The following is a 19,463-nucleotide window of genomic DNA, read 5'->3' on the forward strand; positions in this document are numbered from 1 at the left end:
AGAAGAAGATGAAGAAGAAGAAGAAGATGAAGAAGAAGATGAAGAAGAAGAAGATGAAGAAGAAGAAGATGAAGAAGAAGAAGATGATGAAGAAGAAGAAGATGATGATGAAGAAGAAGAAGATGAAGAAGAAGAAGAAGAAGAAGACGATATAGAAGAAGAAGAAGATATAGAAGAAGAAGAAGAGGAAGATATAGAAGAAGAAGATATAGAAGAAGAAGATATAGAAGAAGAAGAAGAAGAAGATATAGAAGAAGATATAGAAGAAGAAGAAGAAGAAGAAGAAGAAGATATAGAAGATGAAGAAGAAGAAGAAGTATATACACTGTACTGAACAGAATTTTGGACACAACTTCTCTTTCCACCTTTTTTTTTTTTTTAAAGGAACATCCCCACATAATCACTTGCTGTTACTTGGAAAAAAAGATGTTTCTTGCATCATTCACCCTCAAAACAAGTGTTGGAAGCTATTTAAGGCCAATTCGAATAGTCAGCTCGAATAATGAGCTCGAATACCGACTCGAATAGTGAGCTCGAAGTCCGAGGTCGAATCGAATAGTAAAAAATATTCGACTCGAATATTCGACCGAATGCGAATAATTTATTATTTGAATTCGACCAAACTCGAATAATAAAAAGGGGTATCCGAGCATCCCTGCATTGCACGACTGATAGTTGTCCTATGGACAGATTCCCCCACCTAAGCTGTAGATCTCTGCAGCTCGTCCAGAGCCACCATGGGCCTCTTGACTGCATTTCTGATCAGCGCTCTCCTTGTTTGGCTTGTGAGTTTAGGTGGACGGCCTTGTCTTGGTAGGTTTACAGTTGTGCCATACTCCTTCCATTTCTGAATGATCGCTTGAACAGTGCTCCATGGTATGTTCAAGGCTTTGGAAATCTTTTTGTAGCATAAGCCTGCTTTAAATTTTTCAATAACTTTATCCCTGACCTGTCTGGTGTGTTCTTTGGACTTCATGGTGTTGTTGCTCCCAATATTCTCTTAGACAACCTCTGAGGCCATCACAGAGCAGCTGTATTTGTACTGACATTAGATTACACACAGGTGCTCTCTATTTAGTCATTAGCACTCATCAGGCAATGTCTATGGGCAACTGACTGCACTCAGACCAAAGGGGGCTGAATAATTACGCACACCTCACTTTGCAGTTATTGATTTGTAAAAAATGTTTGGAATCATGTATGATTTTCATCCCACTTCTCATGTGTATACCACTTTGTATTGGTCTTTCACGTGGAATTCCAATAAAATTGATTCATGATTGTGGCAGTAATGTGACAAAATGTGGAACACTTCAAGGGGGCTGAATACTTTTGCAAGCCACTGTAAAACTAGGTTAAAAACAAAAGTAAAATAAAAAATAAAAAGTAAAAAAGAAGGAATGAGGCTTCACTCAAAAACTTATTGACTTATACCCCCTCAAAAGCACTGTAAGAGGGTTTTGGTCTGGCCTCACATGGTGACTGCCATTGTGAGAGTTTTTTTCCTCCAAAGAAAGCGATTGCCCCAGTCCAAGTTGGACACCCCAAGTGGAGTTGAGTTCATCGTCATCAAGTGGTTAATTGCCCCCCGGCAACCTGCCTTTGTGAGTATCCCTTTTATATATTTGTATTTCATCCTACATTTATTGAACATACTATGCTTTCTGGGCTCCCGTGTTTGTTTTTCTTTGTTGTTTTCCTTAAAGTGTGAAGACCCCCCCACCCCATCTTATACTTCATAAACTGGTTCTGGATGTAAGAAGTTTGTACCTTTATCCCGCACAGACAGCCGCCTGGTCTCCCACTTCTCCATGGACTCATGTTTCCAGCCCACTCTCACAGTGGAGTCCTCCTGCTGGAAGAAGCTTGCAGGGAGTTTGTAGTCACTGTGAACACTGTAGGTGCCGTCTGTGTTCTCAGATAGTTTGGTTGAACCTGTAGTGTCACTGTCATTCCATTTGATGAGGACATCACTGGGGTAGAATCCTTCTATATCCAGGGAACAGATCACTTCTCCAGAATCGGTAAGATATAGATTTATAGGACTGGATACTCTGGGCTTTGCTGGAAGGGAAGCAAAGGAGTGGATAGGATAATGGTTTCATAAACCAAATGTGCTTGTCATTGCAGCGCAGCTTTACTCACACACTGAGCAGTTGCCTAGGGGAAAAATTCAGGTTACAGCTAACAAAAAACAAAAACCCAACTGGTTGCTGTAGCAACTTCACCATTTTTTGCTCCATATAAGCTTGCACCCAGGGCTGGTTCTCTCATGAAGCAAGGTGAAACATTTGCATCAGGCACAGAGATTACAGTGGCAGAATGTATGTACAGAACTATCTGTGTAAAAAGGGAACCGCCATAGACTTCAACGTCGTTTGCTGCGATAAGCGACTATAAGTGGTGAAAAGGTTGCCCATTATTTTATTTCCCCTATATCATGGAAATGTTTGCGGCTACAATAAAGTACCTAATTTCAATTATGCTTATACTATATGCCCTTAATATAATAATGGCTATATTTGCATCCACATTTTGGCCTCGTTATTTGTTCAATTTTATTTATGGCTCCTACAATCCACACAAAATAATGGTTATCATGGTTATAATGGATCAAGCTAAATACCGGTTATATCTTTACTGTTGATATTGCACCTAGAAAAGATCAATGTGAATACCTTTTATAGCTTGCTCATTAATTGCAGCTTCAACGATTACAGAGAAAAATACCAGTTATATCTTTCAAAAAGTGCAGCTACAGCCATACCACTGAATACTGTGGTTAAAGGTTAGGCATAGGCACCGCCATGGGGGGTTAAGGTTACGCACCACCATGGGGAGGTTAAGGTTAGGCACTGCCATGGGGGGAGTTAAGGTATGGCACCACCATGGGGGGTTAAGGTTAGGCCCCACCATGGGGGTTAAGGTTAGGCACCGCCATGGGGGGAGTTAAGGTACGGCACCACCATGGGGGGTTAAGGTTAGGCATCACCATGGGGAGGTTAAGGTTAGGCCCCACCATGGGAGGTTAAGGTTAGGCACCACCATGGGAGGTTAAGGTTAGGCACCACCATGGGGGAGTTAAGGTTAGGCACCACCATGGGGGAGTTAAGGTTAGGCACCACCATGGGGGGTTAGGGCTAGGCACCACCATGGGGGTTAATGTTAGGCACCACCATGGGGGAGATAAGGTTAGGCACCACCATGGGGGGTTAAGGTTAGGCACCACCATGGGGGAGTTAAGGTTAGGCACCACCATGGGGGGTTAAGGTTAGGCACCACCATGGGGGGTTAAGGTTAGGCACCACCATGGGGGGTTAAGGTTAGGCACCGCCATGGGGGAGTTAAGGTTAGGCACCACCATGGGAGGTTAAGGTTAGGCACCACCATGGGGGGGGGGGGTAAGGTTAGACACCACCATGGGGGAGTTAAGGTTAGGCACCACCATGGGGGAGTTAAGGTTAGGCACCACCATGGGGGAGTTAAGGTTAGGCACCACCATGGGGGAGTTAAGGTTAGGCACCACCTTGGGGGGTTAAGGTTAGGCACCACCTTGGGGGGTTAAGGTTAGGCACCACCATGGGGGAGTTAAGGTTAGGCACCACCATGGGGGGTTAAGGTTAGGCACCACCATGGGGGGTTAAGGTTAGGCACCACCATGGGGGGTTAAGGTTAGGCACCACCATGGGGGAGTTAAGGTTAGGCACCACCATGGGGGAGTTAAGGTTAGGCACCACCATGGGGGAGTTAAGGTTAGGCACCACCTTGGGGGGTTAAGGTTAGGCACCACCATGGGGGAGTTAAGGTTAGGCACCACCATGGGGGGTTAAGGTTAGGCACCACCATGGGGGGTTAAGGTTAGGCACCACCATGGGAGGTTAAGGTTAGGCACCACCATGGGGGAGTTAAGGTTAGGCACCACCATGGGAGGTTAAGGTTAGGCACCACCATGGGGAGTTAAGGTTAGGCACCACCATGGGGGGTTAAGGTTAGGCACCACCATGGGGGGTTAAGGTTAGGCGCTGGGGGAAGTTAAAAGGTTATGAACCAGGGGAGATTAAGGTTAGGGTTATATTCTAATAGCAGCTACATCCATTGCCTCTTGTAAATGGAAACAGACACCCTTTTTGTAAACAAAATCACATTTATTGGCTGTATCCAGTACCCTTTTATAAACTAAATTACTTTTATTGGCTGTATCTGGTGCCCTTTTATAAACAAAATCACGTTTACCCGTATATCTGGCATCCTTTTATAGACTTAATTTAAGCTTATCAGCTATATCTGGTGCACTTTTATAACCAAAATCATGTTCATTGGCTACATCTGGCGCTCTTTTTTCCTCGCGCCCTTTTTACATGTAAGCAGCTTCCGTGGGTGGCACCCCCTCCTCTTCCATGTGCTGATTTACATTAGCAGCACCCCCACTCCATTTGCAACAACCCCTCTTCTATGTCCAACCACCATTTTGTGTAGCATCCACCGAAGACCCTGGCCTTTGTGGCCTTTCCAGAAATCATTCCCTGTTTATGCTATGCTTCTGCCAAGCAGTTCCTGATTATATTTATCCTCTTTACCCATACACCGGTTACCACACCTACCGTCTTTCCCAGAATATAAGACACTGTCTTATATTCTTTTTGGGGAGGAAATGTGTGCTAGGGCTTATTTTCGGGGTGGGAGGGGCTAGACGCTGTGTGTATCTGGAGGCTCTTACCGCACCTCCCTTATGGCTGCGTCCCCCTCCGTTCCAAGTACCGGTAATTCCTCAGGTGGCAGCGGCGGCATAGTAATCGATCTGTGAGGGCGCCCTTTGTCCCTCACGCAGTATGCTAGTTTGGCTCTGCGCTGGTGCTCCCTTCCTGTCATCATGTGTGCCCGGCTGATGCGTCCCAGGAGCACATTGATTATTATTAAGAGGGGAGCGCCAGCGCAGAGCTGACCTAGCATACTGCGTGAGGGTCAAAGGGCCCCCTCACAGATTGATTACTATGCCGCCGTTGCCAGCTGAGGAATTACTTGGAATGGAGGGGGACGCAGTCACAAGGGAGGTGCAGTAAGAGACCACACATCTCCCCATACACAAAGAGCCCCCCCTCCCCCCCAGCTAGGTCTTAATTTCGGAGTAGGTCTTATATTTCAAGTATTCTTCAAATATAAGGTAGGCTTTACTTTCGGGGTAGGTCTTACTTCAGGGGAAACACGGTAGTAGTCCCTGTGGTAGTGCAGCTATAATACAGACTAGGCCTGCAACTAAACTAAACGTGTCAAAAAGACCCCCTTTGATCATGCTATGCCTGCAGTTCAGGGGCAAACGCAGGATTTTTAAGGGGGGGATTCCTGAAAGGTCCAGAAGCACTTATGTCCCCGAGTGCTTCTGAATACAGGTGGCTCCATACTGCCCATGCACAAAAGTGCGGTGGCGTATTACGGAGCTGCCTATCTTTGGAAGTACTCAAGGACACGAGTGTTTCTGAGGGCTTCTGGAAGCAGCAAATTTGAACAGGGGACAGCGCTGGAACAACTCCACGAGAGAGGAACGGGAGATAGACTTAGTTTGGACAATTCAGTGGAATATGCCACATAGTGTCACATAGCGCAAGCGATAGCCATATGATGCAGGGATATATGCATCTGCGGAAGATGTCGGCGCTACATAAATACTAAATAATAATATTTTGCCTCACCAGGATTGCACTTTTATTTAGCTTTCCTGTATGACAAGAAGACACAGCCAGCCAGCACTAGGGAAAGAGGGAAACAAAGGTGAATGAGGGAGGGCTGGTGCACAACAAGAGGGCTTCTGAGCGTTTTTCAAACCAACATTGATTTGAAAAGCGTTTGGCTAATGTTACCCTATGTGGGTGTTCCCACAGCAGCGTTGTGACTTTTTCAAAATCGCACGTATACTGCATGTAGCATGTTTTTGAGCGATTCATTCAAAAATCGCTCTGAAAATCGCACTCACAAATTGCTAGCGATTGCTATTGTCATTTTGGCGTTGCACTAGCCCAGAGAGAGGAGTGGAGAAATTGAGAATAGCCTGAGATGGAGCAGAGAACTTATCTGTATTGCAGTCCCACATCAGACAGGCTACTTGCCTGTAATCGGACTCCTGTCCCTGCCAGTCTCTCACACAAGTCAGAAAAAAGCCCTCCTGGAGTCTAGGGACTGTCAAAAACTTTTCAACTTGTTTAACACCTTATCCACACATGCAGTCATTATAACAATGGGGAGAGACCAGACAGATGTTTGCCCACGGACCCTGAGTCCAGGCAAGCTCTGCATCATGCTGTGCATATTTACCAGCTTGCCTGTACTCTAATTGCATCATGTCTGACACTTCTGTGCTGTGGAGAGTGGGGGACTCCAGAATCAACATTCTCTCACTGCAGGCTGCATCTTCTTGTGGGGGAAGCTCGGCTTCCTCTCTCATTCCCAGTGGCGTAGCTAAGGAGCTGTGGGCCCCGATGCGAGTTTTACAATGGGGCCCCCCAGGCACTCTATACATAACAATTGATACGGCGCACCAAAACCTGCCAATGGCAACTACAGTGTCAGAGGTGCAAGAAGGGGATGGGGAAGAGCTTGTTAATGTTTACCACTACTCAATGTATATATAGAAGTGATTATTATGAGCACAGGACCAATAGAGAATTAATACTGTAGTTGAGGGAGGGCCCTTCGGGGCCCCTCTGGCCCAAGGGCCCCGATGCGGTCGCTACCGCTGCACCCCCTATTGCTACGCCCCTGCTCATTCCATTAGCTGGAGGGAGGCACCAGAAGTAAGAAGGGAGGGAGAATGAGGCTGTTTATATTATGCGGGCTTCCCTGGCTGAATATACAGCTCAGTGCAGGGGGGGGGGGGGGTTCCAGACACCCGGAATAGCCCCCTCTGTTTGCCAGTGCAGTTTAGGAAAATGTGGACTTTACTCACAACATAGAAGGAATAGGGCATTTTACATATTTTTCCTATTCCTGTCTGGTCAACAGCAAGGCTAGATTTGTGGAAACAGAACATGGGCGGCCACCTAGGGAGGTTCAGGGGACAGCAAAGTGCCTCATCATTATTTTGACACAAGCCTCTGACCTGCATGACTTTTGTTTTCAATTATATGAAGGTCATCCAAAAAGTAACAACCATTTGCTTTTATCTGCTGCACAAGGTAATTTTTTCTGTGTAATGTGTTACTTACATAAGTAAAAAATTACATACTCGCCTAAGAAGAGGGAGGGCTCTGAATCCCTTAGAGCCTTCACAGTCCTCTTTGCGCTTGTTCCAATGTCCAACCTTTAATGTCGAGGAAACCTTTGGGTGTCCACTGAGAGCTACGGAAGTACTCAGGTCTCAAATATAATACTCGAAGATCCAAGTGCTTCCAAGGAGACCTGAAGACGCGGTGCCAGGAGATTTAAATGGAGGGCTGGCAAAAAAATGAGGGGATTCACATAGGACCAGGAAGGCTCTAAGGGATCCAGAGCCTTCCCTCCTCTTAGTTGAGTATGTAACTGGAAAGTGTACTGGTTAAGGTAAGCCTCTGCCTCTGACACGGGAGACCAGGGTTCGAAACTCGACTCTTCCTATTCAGTAAGCCAGAACCTGTTTGGTAAGAAGTCCTTGAATAAGACTCTCTGCTACTGCCTAATTAGTGCCCCCTTTCAAGTGCTTTGAATCCGACAGAGGAAAAGCACTCTACAAATGTTGGAATTATTATTATTAACTCCGCCTCTCAGTCTTATAAACACTAGATATAAACAGATGAGTTTAGGTCCAACTTACCAAAGAAATGTTTGGGTTGGACGGTCTTCTCCTTGGCTTTTTCATCAGAAGAAATCTTAAATTTGATAATGACATTTTTGTGTTTGGAGATGGAAGGGGTGAAGGTGAGAGAGGAGGTGATGTCCACCAGGCCCTCCGTATCAGAGTCCTCAGTTATCTCTCTATGAGCCACGTATCCTGAGGGGTGACAGTTGTCCATCCTTACATCTTCTGCACCTTTTTCACACACAGTGTCACCTCCGACCAGCCACACCACCTGAGTGTTCTTCATACAATATGAGGCTGAACAATACAACGTGACCTTCTCTTCATTATACCATATCTGGGGTCCATTAATGTTATTTATTGTAAACCTTGGAGGCTCTAAAAGAGAGTAAAAATCATTTGAGGCTCTCTAAAAGAGAGAAAAAACAAACAAACACATAGTGTACATTGATTTTATGCAGTTCATGAAAAAAATGCAAAAATATGTTTTTTGTCTAGTCAGGAGATGATGGATGTTCTCACAGACAGTCGGGAACAATGGACAGTGAGAAAAATCCAAAAGATGTTCTATCTACTTATCACACTAGTCAAATCTTCATTTTTTATTACTTGCTTACTTACGTGATCAATGAAACCGGCATCAATGAGATGCCACGTTCATTGACAAAACAAAGTGAAAGCATACCCGCGTTACTTCCTGTACACGTGTATGCAGTAAAAGATACATACATCAAAATAAAGTCTAGTGGCATCTAGACATCTAGTGGCCAAATAGGAAAATTACACTTATACAGTATACACATCCCAACAAAAAAAATACATTTATTAAAAACAAAATTACATAAAAAACCATAAATAGTTACCTAAGGGACTCAACTTTTTTAATATGTATGTCGTGAGGGTATATCACTGTTATTTTTTGCAAAAAAAGGGCTTGTAATTAGTGATAAATAAATAAATAAAATATTGTCACCATACATTGTGATAGGGGCAAAATTTAAATGTTTTAATATACAAGACAAATGGGCAAATAAAATACGTGGGTTTTAATTACGGTAGAATGTAATATTTTAAAACTATAATGGCTGAAATCTGAGAAATAATGAATTTTTTCAATTTTATTTCACATTATTCCTCTTAAAATGCTTTTAGAAAAAATTAGTTCTTAGCGAAATGTACTAACCAAAGAAAGCCTAATTTATGGCGAAAAAAACAAGCTATACTTCATTTCGGGGAGATAAGTAGTGAAAAAGTTATTGGCGAATGAAAGGGAGGAGCACTGAAAGGTGAAAATTGCTCTGGTCCATAAGGGGAAAAAACCCTCAGTGGTGAAGTGGTTAATAAATCAAGCTCTCTAGTTTTTAGAAGGTAATGTGAATCCCAGTGGGATCATAGTGCACATTTATTTTTTTTGTGCTTAATGCTGCACATTGCCGCGATAGTACTCACTGGGGAAGATTGAGCAAATTCACTGGAAGAAATACTAGAGAAGAAGGTGATAAGATGAAGCAGATGTCCAGATCAAATTTTGTGATTGGTTATTTTGAGCTTTTCTACATCTGTCCTTGTCTTGCCAGTTCTGTTCAAGTTTTCCATGCAGTGAATTTAAACGATAACTGAAGCGAGAAGTATGTGGAGGCCACCATATTCATTTCTTTTTACACAAGTTACACCAGTTGCCTGGCAGTCCTGCTTATCCTCTGGCACTAATACTTTTAGCCATAGACCCTGAACAAGCATGCAGATCAATGAGTAGTGATGAACAGAAATTACGCCTGTATGCATTGTAATGATAATGCAAAATTTCGGGGGAAAAGCGTAATTAATTTCGTAGTTAATTGTTAGTATTCGTAATTACGCATGGATTAACGCGTCATTTTGTGCCAAATTTGGCGGTGAACAGCAAAGCCCCCATACACGCTATTGCTACCAAAACTGCTACATATGTTAAGAAGAATAGTGGGTACAAGCTAAAAAAAGAATTATTCAAAAAGATCTTGTAGTTTTTGAGAAAATTGAAAATCGAATCGATTTAAAAATCTAAAAAAATGTTTTTTAAACTCATTTTTCTTTGTATATTTAAAATCAATTTTTTTCAAAAACTACAAAGTCTTTTTGAAGAAAATGTTTTTACTTGCACCCTTGTATTCTCCTTAACAATTTTGGTAGCAAAAGCATGTTTGGGTGCTTTGCAATTCACCACCAAATTCGGCACAAAACGATGCGTACATTACGCGTAAATTCAATGCGTAATTCAATGCGTAATGATTATACAATTGTCAATTGAATTACACGTAATTGCGAACATTTACGCGTGATTTTGCATACTCGTAATTAGCTGATTATGACAATCACTATAAGTGAGCCTCCAGTCTAGCATTAAGATTCCAAGAGCCTCCAGTCTAGCACTAAGGTTCCAAGAGCCTCCAGTCAAGCACTAAGGTTCCAAGAGCCTCCAGTCTAGCACTAAGTATCCAAGAGCCTCCAGTCTAGCACTAAGGTTCCAAGAGCCTCCAGTCTAGCACTAAGGTTCCAAGAGCCTCCAGTCTAGCACTAAGTATCCAAGAGCCTCCAGTCTAGCACTAAGGTTCCATGAGCCTAAAGTCTAGCACTAAGTATCAAAGAGCCTCCAGTCTAGCACTAAGGTTCCAAGAGCCTAAAGTCTAGCACTAAGTATCCAAGAGCCTCCAGTCTAACACTAAGGTTTCAAGAGCCTCCAGTCTAGCACTAAGTATCCAAGAGCCTCCAGTCTAGCACTAAGGTTCCAAGAGCCTCCAGTCTAGCACTAAGTATCCAAGAGCCTCCGGTCTAGCACTAAGTATCCTAGAGCCTCCGGTCTAGCACTAAGGTTCCAAGAGCCTAAAGTCTAGCACTAAGTATCCAAGAGCCTCCAGTCTAGCACTAAGGTTCCAAGAGCCTCCAGTCTAGCACTAAGGTTCCAAGAGCCTCCAGTCTAGCACTAAGTATCCAAGAGCCTCCAGTCTAGCACTAAGGTTCCAAGAGCCTCCAGTCTAGCACTCATAATCCAAGAGCCTCCAGTCTAGCACTAAGGTTCCAAGAGCCTCCAGTCTAGCACTAAGTATCCAAGAGCCTCCAGTCTAGCACTAAGGTTCCAAGAGCCTCCAGTCTAGCACTCATAATCCAAGAGCCTCCAGTCTACCACTAAGGTTCCAAGAGCCTCCAGTCTAGCACTAAGTATCCAAGAGCCTACAGTCTAGCACTAAGGTTTCAAGAGCCTCCAGTCTAGCACTAAGTATCCAAGAGCCTTCAGTCTAGCACTAAGGTTCCAAGAGCCTCCAGTCTAGCACTAAGGGTCCATGATCCTCTAACCTGGCACCAAGGATCTAAGAGTCTCCAGAGTTTCACCTAGGATCCAATACTCTCTGATTCCATACCAAGGATCCAAGAGTTTGTGCACAATGCCCGGCTCTGGTCACAGGTGATTAATTCATCTGTATGGGCAACCAAACTCCGCTGCACCAAAATTACATTGGCCCCCCAAAAAATGCAGTCATGTTCATGTAATCTTAGCTCAGTTTATTTTAGCTATGAGTGGCTTCAACTCAGGTTTTAGGATGATTCCTGCACCAGAGATTTGGCACTGGCGGGCTTCAAGGGACAAGACACTGCAGGTAACTATAACTTGTTCTTACAGAATGACTGCAGGATTTAGTACATTTGTCTGGAGGTCCTCTTTAAAGTAACCCTCAATTGGGGAATAAGCTATTAAATGGAGTCCACAGTGAGCTAAAGTACCTTCTTATATATGTCCTGACGCTGCTCATTGTCCTCGGGGACCCTCCTGATCCTCAATGTATATGATGGGAACCTCCAGCTGAATACTTATGCAGGAGAAGTGGAGATGCATGATTTAGAAGTGCACAGGCACAGTTTTGAACTGCTTAGCAAAAGCAAACACTTGTCCACAAATGCTTTCGCTGCACACAAGCAGTTCGAAACTTGCATCTGCACAGTTTAGAATCGATCTGCACAACTTGGAAGCACGTTTGGAAGGCTCTGCATTAAAGAGGACAAAGAGCAGCTTCAGGACACTTCTGAGAAGGTAATCTATCCCACCATGGGCTTCATTTAATAGGGTTTTTTTTTCCAAGTTGCAGGTGTGTGATTCAGACACTACTACTGATGCATGAAAGATATGTAGGATAGCCAGGCAACTGGTATTGTTTAAAAGGAAATAAATCTGCCAGCCTCCATATGCCTCCAACTGCAGGTGTCCTTTAAGTACAGCAGGGATTGTTAAAGGACAGCTGAAGTGAGAGGGATATGGAGGCTGCCATCTTTATTTTCGTTCAAACAATGCAGATTGCCTGGCTACTCTGCTGATCCTCTGCCTCTAATACTTTTAGCCATAAAAGGGAGCAGTGTTTTGCATTATAAGGTTTATTTTTGGGTTTAGCGATACTATATGGGGGAGGAAATAGTACTATAGGTGTTGGGGAGGAGGGACCCGGGGCATGCAGACATGACAGCCAGCTACCGTATATATACGGAGCTGTAGCTAAACACTGATAGCTGCATGCCGTATGTACGGTGGCTGGTTGTTAAGTGGTTCATCATTACCCTGTGATGAGGTATGTCTTAGCGGATTGTTATGACATGGAGAAGAATAAGATTTATTATTAGGTAGGAATATGGTTGGGCTGGGGTTGTAATTTATAGACTTTCGCTGACATTACACATTGTTCTGCGGTGTGATAACAGCTCCAGCTGAACCTGCCAAGAAGGCAGACACACCCTTATCAATGTGATTGTAGTAGACAATGGCCTCAATTCACTAAGCTTATCTCCTGTCTTTAATAACTCTTCTAGAGTTGTTACCATGGTGATAAGGCATGTAGTATTCAGGAAACATTTTACCTCAGGCAAACCTAAAGTTAACTCTTCTGTCTTTAAGTTAACTCTTTAATCCTTAAAATAACTCCAGAGTTAAAGACAGGCTGTTCATTAACTGTGTGTGAAAATAACTACAGAGGAGGTAACTTAACTACAGAGGAGGTAAATTAACTACAGAAGAGGTAACGTAAGGAATGAACGGATGGGATAACTCTCTTACTGTGTGGAGGTAAGTTTTCTCTTGCCTTATTATTAGAGGTGTAGCGAACGGTTCGCCGGCGAACGGTTCCAGGTGAACTTTGGTGGTTCGCATTCGCCTGCGCCAGGTGAACTTTTACGGAAGTTCGATTCGCCCCATAATGCACTATGAGGGTCAACTTTGACCCTCTGCATCACAGTCAGCAGGCACATTGTAGCCATTCAGGCTACAGTAAGCCCTGGAGCCCCACCCCCCTTATATAAGGCAGGCTCCGGCGGCCATTACACTCACTCGTGTGCCTGCTAGTGAGAGGAAAGGGACAGCTGCTGCAGACTTGTTCTTCTAGGGACAGATTAGTTAGGTTCTTGGCTGCTTAGTTTGCTCCTGGCTGATTGTTATTGCTTTTATAGCACCCTAGCTCTTGTCAGAGCTCATCCTGTACTTTTTTTTTTTTTACTGTGTGTCAAACTGACACTTTTGTTGCATGCACAGCCTTGCTAATTGATAGTGTGTGTGCCACTGTCAGCAGCCCAGCACATTCAGTGACTGACTGCCTGTGTGTGTGACAGGGAGCTGCACATTGTACTACCCAGTACTGCATATACCCCAGTACCTGTTGTGTTTACTTAACCCACCTCATCACTGCACATAACTACCTGTAGTGTTGAGTGAACCCAGCTCACTGCATATACCTACTACCTGTTGTGTTGAGTGAACCCAGCTCACTGCATCCTACTACTACCTGTTGTGTTTACTTAACCCACCTCATCACTGCACATAACTACCTGTTGTGTTGAGTGAACCCAGCTCACTTCATATACCTACTACCTGTTGTGTTGAGTGAACCCAGCTCACTGCATCCTACTACTACCTGTTGTGTTTACTTAACCCACCTCATCACTGCACATAACTACCTGTAGTGTTGAGTGAACCCAGCTCACTGCATATACCGACTACCTGTTGTGTTTACTTAACCCACCGTATCACTGCACATACCTACCTGTAGTGTTGAGTGAACCCAGCTCACTGCATACACCTAATACCTGTTGTGTTGAGTGAACCCAGCTCACTGCATCCTATTACTACCTGTTGTGTTTACTTAACCCACCTCATCACTGCGCATAACTACCTGTAGTGTTGAGTGAACCCAGCTCACTGCATACACCTAATACCTGTTGTGTTGACTTAACCCACCTCATCACTGCACATAAGTACCTGTAGTGTTGAGTGAACCCAGCTCACTGCATATACCTACTACCTGTTGTGTTGAGTGAACCCAGCTCACTGCATCCTACTACTACCTGTTGTGTTTACTTAACCCACCTCATCACTGCACATAACTACCTGTAGTGTTGAGTGAACCCAGCTCACTGCATACACCTAATACCTGTTGTGTTGACTTAACCCACCTCATCACTGCACATAACTACCTGTAGTGTTGAGTGAACCCAGCTCACTGCATATACCTACTACCTGTTGTGTTGAGTGAACCCAGCTCACTGCATCCTACTACTACCTGTTGTGTTTACTTAACCCACCTCATCACTGCACATAACTACCTGTAGTGTTGAGTGAACCCAGCTCACTGCATATACCTACTACCTGTTGTGTTGAGTGAACCCAGCTCACTGCATCCTACTACTACCTGTTGTGTTTACTTAACCCACCTCATCACTGCACATAACTACCTGTTGTGTTGAGTGAACCCAGCTGACTGCATATACCTACTACCTGTTGTGTTGAGTGATCCCAGCTCACTGCATCCTATTACTACCTGTTGTGTTTACTTAACCCACCTCATCACTGCACATAACTACCTGTAGTGTTGAGTGAACCCAGCTCACTGCATACACCTAATACCTGTTGTGTTTACTTAACCCACCTCATCACTGCACATAACTACCTGTAGTGTTGAATGAACCCAGCTCACTGCATATACCTACTACCTGTTGTGTTTACTTAACCCACCTCATCACTGCACATAACTACCTGTAGTGTTGAGTGAACCCAGCTCACTGCATACACATAATACCTGTTGTGTTTACTTAACCCACCTCATCACTGCACATAACTACCTGTAGTGTTGAGTGAACCCAGCTCACTGCATATACCTACTACCTGTTGTGTTGAGTGAACCCACCTCACTACATCCTACTACTACCTGTTGTGTTTACTTAACCCACCTCATCACTGCACATAACTACCTGTAGTGTTGAGTGAACCCAGCTCACTTCATATACCTAATACCTGTTGTGTTGAGTGAACCCAGCTCACTGCATCCTACTACTACCTGTTGTGTTTACTTAACCCACCTCATCACTGCACATAACTACCTGTAGTGTTGAGTGAACCCAGCTCACTGCATATACCTACTACCTGTTGTGTTGAGTGAACCCAGCTCACTGCATCCTACTACTACCTGTTGTGTTTACTTAACCCACCTCATCACTGCACATAACTACCTGTAGTGTTGAGTGAACCCAGCTCACTGCATATACGTACTACCTGTTGTGTTGTGTGAACCCACCTCACTACATCCTACTACTACCTGTTGTGTTTACTTAACCCACCTCATCACTGCACATAACTACCTGTAGTGTTGAGTGAACCCAGCTCACTGCATATACCTACTACCTGTTGTGTTGAGTGAACCCAGCTCACTGCATCCTATTACTACCTGTTGTGTTTACTTAACCCACCTCATCACTGCACATAACTACCTGTAGTGTTGAGTGAACCCAGCTCACTGCATATACCTACTACCTGTTGTGTTTACTTAACCCACCTCATCACTGCACATAACTACCTGTAGTGTTGAGTGAACCCAGCTCACTGCATACACCTAATACCTGTTGTGTTGACTTAACCCACCTCATCACTGCACATAACTACCTGTAGTGTTGAGTGAACCCAGCTCACTGCATATACCTACTACCTGTTGTGTTGAGTGAACCCAGCTCACTGCATCCTACTACTACCACCTGTTGTGTTTACTTAACCCACCTCATCACTGCACATAACTACCTGTTGTGTTGAGTGAACCCAGCTGACTGCATATACCTACTACCTGTTGTGTTGAGTGAACCCAGCTCACTGCATCCTATTACTACCTGTTGTGTTTACTTAATCCACCTCATCACTGCACATAACTACCTGTTGTGTTGAGTGAACCCAGCTCACTGCATATACCTACTACCTGTTGTGTTTACTTAACCCACCTCATCACTGCACATACCTACCTGTAGTGTTGAGTGAACCCAGCTCACTGCATACACCTAATACCTGTTGTGTTTACTTAACTCACCTCATCACTGCACATAACTACCTGTAGTGTTGAGTGAACCCAGCTCACTGCATATACCTACTACCTGTTGTGTTTACTTAACCCACCTCATCACTGCACATAACTACCTGTAGTGTTGAGTGAACCCAGCTCACTGCATATACCTACTACCTGTTGTGATTAGTGAACCCAGCTCACTGCATCCTACTACTACCTGTTGTGTTTACTTAACCCACCTCATCACTGCACATAACTACCTGTAGTGTTGAGTGAACCCAGCTCACTGCATATACCTACTACCTGTTGTGTTGAGTGAACAGACCTCACTACATTCTACTACTACCTGTTGTGTTTACTTAACCCACCTCATCACTGCACATAACTACCTGTAGTGTTGAGTGAACCCAGCTCACTGCATATACCTACTACCTGTTGTGTTTACTTAACCCACCTCATCACTGCACATAACTACCTGTAGTGTTGAGTGAACCCAGCTCACTGCATATACCTATTACCTGTTGTGTTGAGTGAACCCAGCTCACTGCATCCTACTACTACCTGTTGTGTTTACTTAACCCACCTCATCACTGCACATAACTACCTGTAGTGTTGAGTGAACCCAGCTCACTGCATATACCTACTACCTGTTGTGTTGAGTGAACCCAGCTCACTGCATCCTACTACTACCTGTTGTGTTTACTTAACCCACCTCATCACTGCACATAACTTTGAGTGAACCCAGCTCACTGCATATACCTACTACCTGTTGTGTTGAGTGAACCCACCTCACCGCATCCTAGTACCTTTACTGTTCAGTGAACCCAGCTCACTGCATCCTACTACCTGTTGTGTTGAGTGAACCCACCTCACTGCATCCTAGTACCTTTACTGTTCAGTGAACCGAGCTCACTGCATATACCTAGCATCCCCCCGAGATGGACAAAATGGACAAACCAGGTAGAGGAAGAGGTAGAGGCAGACCCAGAGGAAGGCCACCAGGCACCGGCAGGTCTGTGCGAGGTGGTGTTGCTGTGATTTCGTGCGGACCTGCCCCAAAATACAGTGCTCAGAAGAAGGCACGTGCCATCGCTTCCCAAAATCGTGAGGAGGTGATTGAGTATTTAACACAGAACACCTCATCTCCCGCAGCCACCAGCGCTACAACAAGCACCACATCCGCTGCATTTGACACTTCGCAGGAGTTATTTGGTGGTGGTGGTGAAATCACCGATTCACAGCCACTACTGCAACAACAAGAAGAAGGCGCAGGTACACCACCTCCTACGTCTGAGTTAGGTGGCGATAGTATGGACGTAACGTGTGTGGAGGGGGCTGATGAAAGTTGGTGCAGTTGAGGAGGTGTCTGAGGACAATGCAGCTGGCCAGGAGGATTATGATGACGATTATACGGATACCACATATGTTCCCGGTAGAGGAGATGACCAGGGGGACAGTTCAGAGGAGGAGTCAGAGAGGACTAGGAGGAGACGACTCCATGATAGAAGCAGAGGGAGCTCGTCCTCAGAAACAGCTGGGGGCAGTGTCCGGCACTATGTATCGCCAGCTATGGCCAGACAGCCAACATGCCCTTCAACGTCAGCTGCTGATGCCACCGTAGCGCCATCACCCCAGGGGGGCTCAGCGGTTTGGAAATGTTTTAACGTGTGTGTCTCAGATCGGAGCAAAGTCATCTGTTGTCTCTGCCAGCAAAAATTGAGCCGTGGAAAGGCCAACTCTCACGTAGGGACAAGTGCCTTACGAAGGCACCTGGAGAAAAGGCAGGAAGAGAGGCGGAGGCACGGGGGACGTTGGCGCTGGCGTGCGCTTCCGGGTATAGCCTGCTCACGTGACGCGTTTCATCACTCAACACGTGACTTCTTCAGACGCCTCCGCCTCTCTTCCTCCTCCTGTCTCGCACACCAACGCGTCCACCACTTCCAACTTTGACGAGCCGGCTTTCCGCATTGTATGCGCCACGGAAATAGAGGTGTCTCGCCTGCGTGGGCGCTTGCCGGCCATCTGGGACACGAGAGTTGGGTTTACTCCACCATTGTGGAGCCATGCTTTACAGGAGTTGAGGTTAGACACTGCTGTATGTGTCTGTAATGAGGGCGTATGTGTTTTGATACACAGAGGCGTGCTTCTGGTTATGCACACGGGTGGTTAAAACTGCACAGGAACTCTATGGCGGATGGTCTTTAGGCAGCTTCTGGGATATGCCTACTACCTGGCTGTATTACAAATTGGGCCCGAAGAAATGTTTTTGCTGACATGTCAGTTCTATTTTTTACATAGGAGTGCACTCCTGCTGGAACTGCTAGGGTCCCCATACATTTCAGTAAATTTTTGGCCAGGTTCTCTTGCTTGTTTTTAAGGGGGTTTGAATGAATGTCATTATATGCTAGATCTTTTTTTCAATAAATTTGTACCAATTTTGTAACCAATCATGTGCTCCCCGTACCCCTTTTTTCTTGAGATGGAGAGTACGTCTGCATCCAGCTTTGTGCAGATATCCTCTCTCATGTTGTCCAGCCTGTTGAGGGATCCCCGTATCAAAAAACTCAAGTTGAATGACCTGTACTGGGTGGCCACGCTACTAGACCCTCGGTACAGGCACAAAGTGGCGGACCTGTTACCAACTCAACAGAAGGCGGAAAGGATGCAGCACTTTCAGAACAAGCTGTCGATGATGCTTTACAATTCATTTAAGGGTGATGTGGCTGCACAACGCAATCAAGGTACCACTGGCAGTAACCCTCCTCCTCCCAAGTCCACGCAGGCAAGAACAGGACGCTCCAGCGATCTCAGGGTGATGTCGGACATGCGGACGTTCTTTAGTCCAACTCCTCGCCATAGTCCTTCCGGATCCACCCTCCACCAATACCTGGACCGGCAGGTAGCTGACTACCTGGCCTTGAGTGTGGATGTAGACTCTGCGAAAAGCGACGATGAACCCTTGGACTACTGGTTGCGCAGGCTTGACCTGTGGCCAGAGCTGTCCCAATTTGCCATACAACTTCTCTCTTGCCCTGCCGCAAGCGTCCTGTCAGAAAGGACCTTCAGTGCAGCTGGAGGCATAGTTACTGAGAAGAGAAGTCGCCTAAGTCACGACAGTGTTCAGTACCTGACCTTTATCAAAATGAATGGGGAATGGTTCACGGAGGGCTACTGCACGACCGAAGACTAAGTCAGTCCCCACACACAGCTTCTCTGCCTGCAGGCCGCTTGACTGCCTTCTCCGTCACCACCAACAGGGTCCAGGACTCTAGGCGGATTCCTGAATTTTTAAGGCCGCTGCAAGCAGCGGCCGCTACACTCATTTTTCTGGTGCGTGTACATGTGCCCATCCCCCTTCGTGATCA

The 19,463-nt window shown here is 45.2% G+C and overlaps 1 protein-coding gene across 1 annotated transcript in view; it reads right to left on the minus strand.

Moving 5' to 3' along the window:
- The window catches only part of LOC137525938 (uncharacterized), a 147,184-nt gene that overhangs the window by 55,888 nt on the left and 71,833 nt on the right, over window positions 1-19,463 (minus strand). The window contains exons 8-9 of the mRNA XM_068247146.1: window positions 7,781-8,143; window positions 1,771-2,064 (exon numbers count right to left, since the gene is read on the minus strand). Coding sequence (XP_068103247.1) covers window positions 1,771-2,064; window positions 7,781-8,143 — 657 coding nt within the window. The remainder of the gene's footprint in view (window positions 1-1,770; window positions 2,065-7,780; window positions 8,144-19,463) is intronic.

The sequence above is a fragment of the Hyperolius riggenbachi genome, chromosome 7 (assembly GCF_040937935.1).
Source record: "Hyperolius riggenbachi isolate aHypRig1 chromosome 7, aHypRig1.pri, whole genome shotgun sequence".
Lineage (NCBI taxonomy): Eukaryota > Metazoa > Chordata > Amphibia > Anura > Hyperoliidae > Hyperolius > Hyperolius riggenbachi.